General features: G+C 55.1%; 1 protein-coding gene across 2 annotated transcripts; it reads left to right on the top strand.

The window, feature by feature from the left end:
- The first annotated feature begins 412 nt into the window (after positions 1 to 412).
- On the top strand, positions 413 to 9,486 carry LOC115933185 (uroplakin-3b-like protein 1). Of its 2 annotated transcripts, XM_031006944.3 has the most exons (7): positions 413 to 2,720; positions 3,606 to 3,911; positions 5,743 to 5,904; positions 6,108 to 6,318; positions 7,301 to 7,377; positions 7,667 to 7,787; positions 8,867 to 9,486. In XM_031006944.3, exons 2-7 carry the CDS (start codon positions 3,800 to 3,802, stop codon positions 8,973 to 8,975), a joined length of 792 nt encoding a protein of 263 aa, XP_030862804.2. In that variant the 5' UTR covers positions 413 to 2,720; positions 3,606 to 3,799; the 3' UTR covers positions 8,976 to 9,486. The 2 variants fall into 2 exon arrangements, with proteins under 2 accessions (XP_030862804.2, XP_055248901.1); XM_055392926.2 differs by lacking the exons at positions 413 to 2,720; positions 3,606 to 3,911 and having other exon boundaries at positions 5,291 to 5,904.
- Positions 9,487 to 10,620: the final 1,134 nt, after the last annotated feature.

Raw genomic sequence — 10,620 nt, 5'->3', positions numbered from 1 at the left:
TATGATCATGGTTCACTGCAACCTTAAACTCCTGGCCTCATATGATCCTCCGGCCTCAGCCTCTCAAAGGACTGGAACTACAAACATGCACCACCACGCCCAGCCTAGGTGGGTTTTTAAAATCCATTCAAGGGCGGGTGCAGTGGCTCACACCTGTAATCCCAGCATTTTGGGAAGCCAAGGTGGGAGGATCACTTGAGCCCAGGAGTTCGAGACCAGCCTGGGCAACATAGTGAGACCACATCTCTACAAAAAATTTAAAAATGAGCCAGGCATGGTGGTGCACACCTGTAGTCTCTGCTATTCAGGAGGCTGAGGCGGGATCATTGTTTGAGCCCAGGAGACAGATTGCAGTGAGCTATGATGGCACCACTGCATGGCAGCCTGGGTGACAAAGGGAGACTCAGTCTCAAAAAAAAAAAAAAAAAAAGGTGACAGGCTGGGTGCAGTGGCTCACACCTGTAATCCCAGCACTTTGGGAGGCCGAGGCAGGTGGATCATCTGAAGTCAGGAGTTTGAGACCTGCCTGGCCGACATGGTGAAACCCTGTCTCTACTAAAAATACAAAAGTTTGCCAGGCGTGATGGCGTGTGCCCGTAATCTCAGCTACCTGGGAGGTTGAGACAGGAGAATCACTGGAACCCCAGAGGCGGAAGCTGCAGTGAGCCGAGATTGTGCCACTGCACTCCAGCCTGGGTGACAGACCGAGACTCCATCTCAAATTAATTAAATTTAAAAAAAAAAGGCAAAGAGGGAGTCCTGCCTGGGTACAGGAGACCTGGGGTTGGGTCCCAGCCCTGCCGCTGACCTGCCCTGGGACTGCAGGAAGTTTCTTTCCCTGCCGGGCCCCAGGTTTCTTCTCATCCGTATAATGAGATTAGTCATAACACCTGCCCTGCCCATCTCTGGGGACCCAAGGAGAGGATGAGTCGATGAGCAAGAATGTGTTTTCAAAAAGGGGAAACAAGCTCTTCCCACATTCTGATGTCTGCTTTCAACTGCCTTTTGAAAGGGAGTGAGAGAGGGAAAAATTGTATTATACAGGCCGGACATGGTGGCTCACACCTGGAATCCCAGAACTTCAGGAGGCTGAGGTGGGAGGATCACTTGAGCCCAGGAATTTGAGACCAGCCTGGGCAACACAGTAAGACTCTCTTTCTACAAACAGTTAAAAAATTAGCTGGGCAGCCGGACACAGTGGCTCACGCCTGTAATTTCAGCACTTTGGGAGGCCGAGGCAGGCAGATCACATGAGGTCAGGCGTTCAAGACCAGCCTGGCCAACATGGCGAACCCCGTCTCTACCAAAAATACAAAAATTAACCGGGAGTGGTTGTGCACGCCAGTAATCCCAGCTACGCAGCAGGCTGAGGCAGGAGAATCACTTGAACCCAGGAGGTGGAGGTTGCAGTGAGCCGAGATCGTGCCATTGCACTCCAGCCTGAACGACAGAGTGAAACTCTGTCTCAAAACAAACAAACAAACAAACAAAAAATTAGCTGGGCATGGTGCCTTATACCTGCAGTCTCAGCTACTAGGGAGGCTGAAGTGGGAGGATCACTTGATCCTGGGAGGTCAAGGCTGCAGTGAGCTATGATCACACCACTGCACTCCAGCCTGGGCAACAGAGTGAGATCTATCTCAAAAAATAATAATAATATAATAAATAAAAGAGACCCCAGAGAGCTTCCTTGACCCTTCCACCATATGAGGACACAGCTAGAAGGCACTCTACCAACCAAAAACAGACACCAACTCTTCCTAGGTTTTGTTTTTGTTCTTTTTTTTTTAAGATGGAGTCTCACTTTGTCACCCAGGCTGGAGTGCAGTGGTGTGATCTCGGCTCACTGCGGCCTCTCCATCCTGGGTCCAAGCGATTCTTGTGCCTCAACCTCCCGAGTAGCTGGAATTACAGGCGCGTGCCACCACGACTGGCTAATTTTGTATCTTTAGTAGAGACGGGGTTTTTCCACATTGGTCAGGCTGGTCTCAAACTTCTGACCTCAGATGATCCACCCGCCTTGGCCACCCAAAGAGCTGGGATTACAGGTGTGAACCACTGCGCCCGGCCAGAAGTTTTTCTTGTGAGTTGAGGTGAACATCTGAATCCCCTCGGGGAACTGAGGTATGTCCCCTTCAGGGAATGGCCCCTCTTCATCCAAAAATGGGGCCCACAGGTGATAATCTGTTGGGTTTCCCGGAATGAAGACATCTGGCATAATTAGAGCGTGAAGGTCAGGCTGACGGGGGCTAGTACCCCGATCCAGGGGAGAGGTGGTCACAGGTCTCGCTCCACCTGCCCTGAGCCCCATCTCATCTTTTTTTTTTTTTTTTTTTTTTTGAGGGGGAGTTTCACTCTTGTTGCCCAGGCTGGAATGCAGTGGTGCGATCTCGGCTCATTGCAACGTCTGCCTCCTGGGTTCAAGTGGTTCTCCTGCCTCAGCCTCCTGCGTAGCTGGAGTTACAAGAACAAGCCACCACGTCCAGCTAATTTTGTATTTTTAGTAGAGATGGGGTTTCGCCGTGTTGGCCAGGCTGGTCTCGAACTCCTGACCTCAGGTGATCCACCCACCTCGGCCTCTCAAAATGCTGGGATTACAGGCGTGAGCCACCATGCCTGGACTTCCATCTGGTAATTTTCTGTCTCGAGGAGGAACTACCCTGCCCTGGCAGAGGCTGGGGATGAAGGAGGAAGAGAGAGCCGGTCCCCTGGATAAAGAGGTGAGGGGGTGTGAAGTCTGGGAGCCCCCCTCCCAGGGCCAGGCTACAGGCGGACAGCAGGGCTATACCAGGAGTGCCACAGAGCTTGCATTTGGGTGTGATCTAATCCCCAGTCCTGCCCTGACCTCCTGGGTGCTCTTAGCCAAGCCCTCTTCCCTGTGTGTGCTAGAAAGTGAGGGTCACTCCCTTCCACACAAGGGAGTGAATTGAGGGTGGGGATCTGAGCTCTCTGAGCAGCAAAGCTGGACACAGGCCAAATTGCCAATCCTGAGTCCCTCTGTCATGTGGACCTGGGAAGCTTGTCCTCATCCTCCATCCTTCCCCAGGGTGGGGCCTGAGAATCTGAGAACCTTGAGCCTGGGAGGTCAAGGCCGCAGTGAGCTATGATCGCACCACTGCACTCCAGCCTGGGCGACAGAGTGAGACCCTGCCTCAAAAAAAAAAAAAAAAATAATAATAATAATAATAATAATAATAATAATAATAATAAATAAAAGAGACTCCAGGGAGTTTGCTTGACCGGCACTCCCTACGAACCAAAAACAGACACCAACTCCTCCTAGGTTGGTTTTTTTTTTTTTTTTTGAGGCAGGGTCCCACTCTGTCATCCAGGCTGGAGTGCAGTGGTGCCATCTTGGCTCACTGCAGCCTCAACCTCCCAGGCTCGAGTGATCCTCCCACCTGAGGTCCTAAAGGAAGAGTCGCTACATTGGGGACTGTTTGGACAAGGAGATCCACGGGGTAGACTTGGTGGGATTGTCCCTGGGGCAGCCTGGATCCTGAGGCTGCCCCGCCTCCTTCCTCAGCCCCTCCCTGGTCAGGCGCTCCTGGTGGGCGGAGGGGGGGGTAGTACAGGCTTGTCTTGCAACTGTATGTTCTTTTCAGACCCCTCCCTGGCGATGCCAGATTCACTGGGCTGGCAGATTCTGCCCCCAAACCTGCCCAACCAGTTGTTTGAGAGGAGAGGGTACTTGGGAGGGGCAGCAGGAGATGCCAGGAACAGCTTCCCCTAGCCGAGCACAGACTACAGACGGGGGAGCCTCTGGGGCTGCAGACACTGCAGACGGACGGACAGACAGATGGACAACAGCTGGAGGCTTGGCCCGGCCATAGGGCTCTCTGCGGGACAGTCCCAGCTGCTAGTGTCGCTGTTGCTGCTACTGACCTGTGTCCAGCCTGGGACAGACGTGGGTGAGTAAGGGTGGGGATTGGCAGAGGGGTACCCGCTGCATCTCAGGCTGCAGGACAGACCCAAGACCTCACTTTGTTTCCAAATTCTCACACATGGCTCCTGCCTCCTTCCTTTCCCTGAGGAGAGGTTTCCAGATGTCCAGGACAATGCATGTCCCCAGGAAGCTCTGGCAAGCCCAGCCTGGGCAACATAACAAGACCCCTTTTTTTAAAAAGTTTTTTTTTTAAAGATTTTTGTTTTTAATTAGCTGGGTGTGGTGGAGTGCACCTGTAATCCCAGCTACTTGGGAGACTGAGGCGGGAGGATGGCTTGAGCCCATGCAGTGAACTATGAATGTGCCACTGCACTCCAGCCTGGGCCAAACAGCAAGACCCTGTCTCAAAAAAGAAAAGAAAAGAAAAACTGGACAGGCTGAGAGATACAGTCCTACAATCTCTGCCCCCAACCCCAATCTCTGACTGCTCCGCTTCTCTTTCTTTTTCTTTTTCTTTTTTTTCTTTCTTTCTTTTTTTTTTTTTTGAGACAGAGTCTCCCACTGTCGCCCAGGCTGGAGTACAGTGGCGCGATCTCGGCTCACCACAACCTCCGCCTCTCAGGTTCAAGCAATTCTCCTGCCTCAGCCTCCTGAGTAGCTGAGATTACAGCCGTGCGCCACTATGTCTGGCTAATTTTTGTATTTTTAGTAGAAACAGGGTTTCACCATATTGGCCAGTCTGGTCTCGAACTCCTGACCTCGTGATATGCCCGCCTTAGTCTCCCAAAGTGCTGGGATTACAGACGTGAGCCACCGCGCCCGGCCTCCACTTCTCTTTCTAAACATTAAGTGCCTCCTGCACGCAGAGTGCCCTGGGCTTCAGAGATAGGACTGAGAGCTCTAAGAAAGGAATCGTGACAATCCTTCCCCAAGGAAGACTCTAGCCTGAACCTTTGGAGTTGAGTTGAATTCAACGTAAATGAATCAAGTTGAACTGAACTGAACTGAACAGGGGCAGCTGCTGGAGACTCGCATAGAAACCCACTCCATCATTCTGCTTCTCCTGGACCAGTATTTGGGGTTGGGGAGGTCTGAGCTCTCCAACCAGCAAGGCTGGACACAGGCCAAGTTGCAAATCCTGAGTCCCCTTTGGGGTACAGACCTGGGAAGCTTGTCCTCGTCCCCCACCCTTCCCCAGAGAGATGAGGTGGGAGTCTGAGAGGGGGACCTGGTCCTGAAGGCGAAGATGCCTTGGGGCCATGTTGGGAGGCGGCAGAGAACCAGGCAGGTTGAAGAGGACGTCCTAGACTCACTCGGAACCAAGCTCTGGCTTCAGAGCCCCCCGACCCTCTGGGCAGTCTGTGTCCCAGCCTGGGGTCTCAGCCAAGGGGACCTTCCTGTGCCATCCCCCCCAACCCCTGCCAAGCCACGCATCCTCTCATCAAGCAAAACAACCTAGACCATGTGGGTGGAGCTGGAGGGACTTAAGTTGGAGGTCACTGGGCATGTCGGGAGCAGAGTTCAGCCTAGGGTCAGGCTGCTCCCAAATTCCAGTTCCATCCCAACATGGCCCGGCCCGGGAGAACTGTGCCTACCGCCAGGGTGGGACCTCCCACAGTGCCCACCCCCAGTAGGCTCCTAAGAGAGGGGCCAGGGGCTGGACTCAGGCCTCCCACCCATGCCCATGGGGCATAGAGTTGCCGGGAAAGCTTCCTGGTTCATACCGGACCTGACCTCCCAGGAAGTGCCCGTAACTTGGGGCTCCCATGTTAAGTCTGGATCTGGGCGGGGGGAGACCAGAGCTGTTGGGGCTTGGTTGCCCCATTTGGCCTCTCCTCTCTGCCCTCCCCTTCCAGCTGCCCCAGAGCACATCAGCTACGTGCCTCAGCTCTCAAACGACACCCTGGCGGGGAGGCTCACCCTGTCCACCTTCACGCTGGAGCAGCCTCTAGGCCAGTTCAGCAGCCACAACATCTCTGACTTGGATACCATCTGGCTGGTGGTGGCCCTCAGCAACGGTGGGTGCTGCTGGGGCCAGGCCTCGGTTCTCCCTATGTGAAATGGGCCTGCGGGCCTAAGGGCAGTAGCGGGTGTGTTGCAGGGAGATGCAGGGAGCAGGTGCTGCAGGGGATGGGGCCGGGGAGGGCTGTCAGGCTTGGTAAGGTGAGGGTGGGATCCTGCTGTGTGACCTGTCTGATTCTGACCATGGTGACACCCTTAGCCACCCAGAGCTTCACGGCCCCACGGACAAACCAGGACATCCCTGCTCCTGCCAACTTCTCCCAGAGGGGCTACTATCTCACACTGAGGGCCAACCGGGTGCTGTACCAGGCCAGAGGCCAGCTCCATGTCCTCCGTGTCGGCAATGATACCCACTGCCAACCAACAAAAATTGGCTGCAACCATCCCCTACCAGGACCCGGCCCCTACAGGTGAGCGGCTCTGCCAGGCCCTGGCTCCTGTCCGCATGCACCCAAGCCGGAGCCTGGGGCAGCTCCTACGAGGCTCACCAGGGCCCCAGCAGGATGCCTGGGTCCCCTGCTCCTGCTTGGCCAAAGGGAAGAGGAAGCAGCAGGCAGGGGCTGGGGAGGCCTTCATGAATTACATGAATTATCCTTCTTTTCTTTTTTTTTTTTCTTTTCTTCTTCTTCTTCTTTTTTTTTTTTTTGAGATGGAGTCTTGCTCTGTGACCCAGGCTGGAGTACAGTGGTGTGATCTCGGCTCACTGCAACCTGTGCCTCCCGGGTTCAAGCGATTCTCCAGCCTCAGCCTAACGAGTAGCTGGAATTACAGGCATCTGACACCACACCCGATGAATTTTTGTATTTTTAGTAGAGACAGGGTTTCGCCATGTTGGCCAGGTACCTGCCACCACGCCTGGCTAATTTTTGTAATTTTAGTAGAGATGAGGTTTCACCATGTTGGCCAGGCAGGTCTCAACTCCTGGCTTCAAGTGATCTGCCCACCTTGGCCTCCCAAAGTGCTGGGATTACAGACGTGAGCCACCATGCCTGGCCTATCCTGCTTTTCTTGAGCAGAAGGCTCCCCACCTCAAGCCCCAGTCCCCACAGGCCGTGTGGACCACTCAGGTGGCGTCTCTCCATCCAGACAGGGTCTCCCCTCACTAAATGCTTGATTCACGCATGTTCAGTTCTGAGAGATCTAATACTCACCCCTACCTTTCCCAAATGAGGACACAGAAGCCCAGAGAGGGGGAGGGACGTCACACCACTGGAAATGTCACACCTAGATTTGAACCCATTCTGTTGGGCTCTTTCGCCCCAGCCTCCGGCCCCCTCCCCGGGCTGCTCTCGCCAGGGCCTGGGACTCCAGGGGACAGACTTGCAGGCACCAAGTCTGATGGTTTCAGGACTCCGGGGGACCCCCATGGCCAATGCTGGGTCTCCCATTCAGGGTGAAGTTCCTGGTGATGAATGACGAAGGACCCGTGGCTGAAACAAAGTGGTCCAGCGACACTCGCCTGCAGCAAGGTAGGGGCCAGAGGCTCCGGTCAAACAGTAGGGTCAGGGGGCTGGGGCCTGGGGGTCCTGAGGACTGAGGATGGGCTGGGGGAACAGGTCAGCTCACCACTCAGTCAGAGGCAGCCAACCATCTTGCAATCTGCAGGCGCCCCTCCCCCAGCCACCCCCTTCCCCCAGGCCGTGGGTGGTGGTAGGGGAGGCAGGGTGGTGATTGGTCTGGATTCTGCCCAAGGGCCCCTTCCGGTCAGGTAAAATTTCTTTTCCTGCCCGCCTGTGCGGCCCCCATCACTGCCCTCAGCCCAGGCACTTCGGGCTGTCCCCGGCCCCCAGAGCCCGGGCACCGTGGTCATCATCGCCATCCTGTCTATCCTCCTGGCCGTCCTCCTCACGGTCCTCCTGGCTGTGCTCATATACACCTGGTGAGTGGACCGGGCTGAGACCGCCCATGCCTCTTGGGAGGGGCGGGGCCCTTGGGCATTAACCCCTCCCTCTCTAGTTCCTCCCCGCCCGCCCCTGCCCACCTTCCAAGCGGGCACTGTGCACCCCCTGGTGGCAGCATCTGGGATTGCAAGTGGGTGCCGCCTGCGGACACCCCAGTCGGGGAGGAGCCCAAGGAGGAGGTGAATTGCTTTCCCACCAAGCTCTGAGCATTGCCTCAAGACGCCATACAGGCCGAGTGCGGTGGCTCACGCCTGTAATCCCAGCACTTTGGAAGGCTGAGGCCCGCAGATCACCTGAGGTCAGGAGGTCAACACCGGCCTGGCCAACATAGTGAAACCCCAGCTCTACTAAAAATACAAAAAATTAGCCGGGTGTGGTGGCACGTGCTTGTAATCCCAGCTACTCAGGAGGCTGAGGAAGGAGAATGGCTTGAACCTGGGAGGTGGAGGTTGCAGTGAGCTGAGATTGCATCACTGCACTCCAACCTGGGTGACAGAGTGAGACTCCATTTAAAAAAAAAAGGGGGGGGTGTCAGGGTTTCATACAGAGCTCAGGTGCCTAAGCCTGGGGCACAGAGAGTGTCCACAAGGCTTCCTAGAGAAAATGGGAGACCTAGCCCTGGTGGGATTTGGGGAGGAGGGGGAGAGGGAGTGACTAAAAAGGGGGTGGGGAGGTGTGGGGGCAGGAGGGGCAGGAGGGGTGCAGGCAGCCAGGCCAGGCCAGGGGCCCCAGGTGCCTAGCTGAGGAACTGGGCTGTGTCCTGCAGCCTATGGGAGCCGGGAGTGGGTTTTGATCAGGGGAGACAGGCAGATAATGTTTGAGCGGGGTCCTGAGGTGTGGTGGGTGGAGGGGGAGAGTGATGGGGAGCAGGAGCAATGAGCTAGATTTGTGAGGTTTGAAGGAATCGCCTAAGTCCCTTTGGTTAATTCTGCCCGGCCAGTGGAGTCTCAGTTTCCCCTATGCAATGGGTCAGAGCATGCTAGCCAATGGCTGTGGGATCTCGGCCAGAGCCTTTCTTCAGCATCCATCATCTCTCCCTCTCTCCTCCCCTCCCAAGCTTCAACAGCTGCAGGAGCACTTCCCTATCAGGCCCAGAGGAGACAGGGAGTGTGAGAAGATACACCACGCACCTCGCATTCAGCACTCCCGCCGAGGGGGCTTCCTGAAGGGTTCCAGAGGGGCCCACGTGTCCCTCCACCTCCTCCCTGGCCCAGGCTGCAGAGCCTGGGCTGGGACATGCCCTGAAGCTTCTGGACCCTGAGAGAGATTGTTTCTTTTCTTTACTATTTTTTTTTTTTTTTTTTTTTTTTGAGACGGAGTCTCACTCTGTCACCAGGCTGGCATGATCTTGGCTCACTGCAACCTCTGCCTCACGGGTTCAAGCGATTTTCCTGCTTCAGCCTCCTGAGTAGCTGGGACTACAGGCACACGCCACCATGCCCAGCTCATTTTTGTATTTTTAGTAGAGATGGGGTTTCACCATGTTGGCCAGGATGGCCTCCATCTCTTGACCTTGTGATCCGCCTGACTCGGCCTCCCAAAGTGCTGGGATTACAGGCATGAGCCATCAAGTCTGGTGAGAGAGATTGTTTCTAGATCACGGTGGGGGTGGGTGTCCTTAGCCCAAAGCTTGTGCCAGTATCTATCAGAAATAAATGGCCCCAATACCTCCCTGCCTGCCCGTGACATCATACACCTGGGTAGTCTTTCTGCGCCACTGCCCCTGGCTCCTCCTCCTGAGGAGGTCCCCAAGGGCATGTAGGACCAGGGCAAGGCTCAGGATCCTAGAGAAATTGTCACCTGGGGCAGGACAGGCCTCTCTGCCAGCCTTACTGTCCCTATCTGTAAAATGAGGATGGTAACCCTGAACCCACAAGGCCACAGTAAGGCTAAACCAAGGTGAACATGCCTTGGGAACTGTGAAGACTGTGGACCCAAAGCCGGTTGCGGTGGCTCAGGCCTGTAATCCCAGCACTTTGGGAGGCTGAGGCAGGAGGATCACTTGAGCCCAGGAGTTCGAGACCAGCCTGGGCAACATGGTGAAACCCTATCTCTACAAAAATGACAAAAAATTAGCTGGGCTTGTTGGCAGACTGTGGACCTGAGATAGGTGCTCCTCTTGTCCTGCCCAGACAGCCTCCTGGTAACCAAAGGCCAAGGGGCAGCATGGCTGGTACTTGCTATCTTTCCACCCAAGCATCCTCCCTGTGGCCCCTCTCCCCAGCCTGCCCCCTGTTGGCTGGAGGACTTCAAGCCCTCTGCCTCCACTTCCTCCAATCCTTTCCTAGAGTACACAAAAGGCAAAAGGCGCAGTTTCTTTTTTTTTTTTTCGAAATGGAGTTTCACCTTATAGCCCAGGCTGGAGTGCAATGGCACCATCATAGCTCACTGCAGTCTCTAATTTCTGGGCTCCAGTGATCCTCCCACCTCAGCCTCCTGAGAGTAGCTGGGACTACAGGCACATGACACCACGTCCGGCTAATCTTTAATTTTTTTGTAGACATGGAATCTCACTCTGTTGCCCAGGCTGGAAAGAACAGTGGTGTGATCATAGCTCATTGCAGCCTCAAACTCCTGGGTGCAAGCGATCCTCCCGCCTCAGCCTCCTGAGTAGCTTGGACTATAGGTACATGGCACCATGTCTGGCTAATTTTTTAAATTTCTTTAGAGACGGGGTCTCACTATGTTGCCCAGGCTGGTCTCGAACTCCTGGTCTCAAGTGATCCTCCTGCTGGGATTACAGGCGTGAGCCACTGTGCCCAGCTCATGCAACACTTATCATCAGGATTCCCGCTCAGTGCTCGGACCCCA

Source organism: Gorilla gorilla, chromosome 6, assembly GCF_029281585.2.
Source record: "Gorilla gorilla gorilla isolate KB3781 chromosome 6, NHGRI_mGorGor1-v2.1_pri, whole genome shotgun sequence".
Taxonomy (NCBI): domain Eukaryota; kingdom Metazoa; phylum Chordata; class Mammalia; order Primates; family Hominidae; genus Gorilla; species Gorilla gorilla.
This window is presented reverse-complemented; position numbering and strand designations above follow the sequence as displayed.

Excerpts from the sequence above, each read along its gene's own strand:
- LOC115933185 (XM_055392926.2), top strand. The coding sequence starts at position 5,565 with ATGCCCATGGGGCATAGAGTTGCCGGGAAAGCTTCCTGGTTCATACCG. Across the intron at positions 5,905-6,107 it reads GGTGGTGGCCCTCAGCAACG|CCACCCAGAGCTTCACGGCC; the intron begins GTGGGTGCTGCT and ends TGACACCCTTAG. Across the intron at positions 7,378-7,666 it reads CGACACTCGCCTGCAGCAAG|CCCAGGCACTTCGGGCTGTC; the intron begins GTAGGGGCCAGA and ends CACTGCCCTCAG.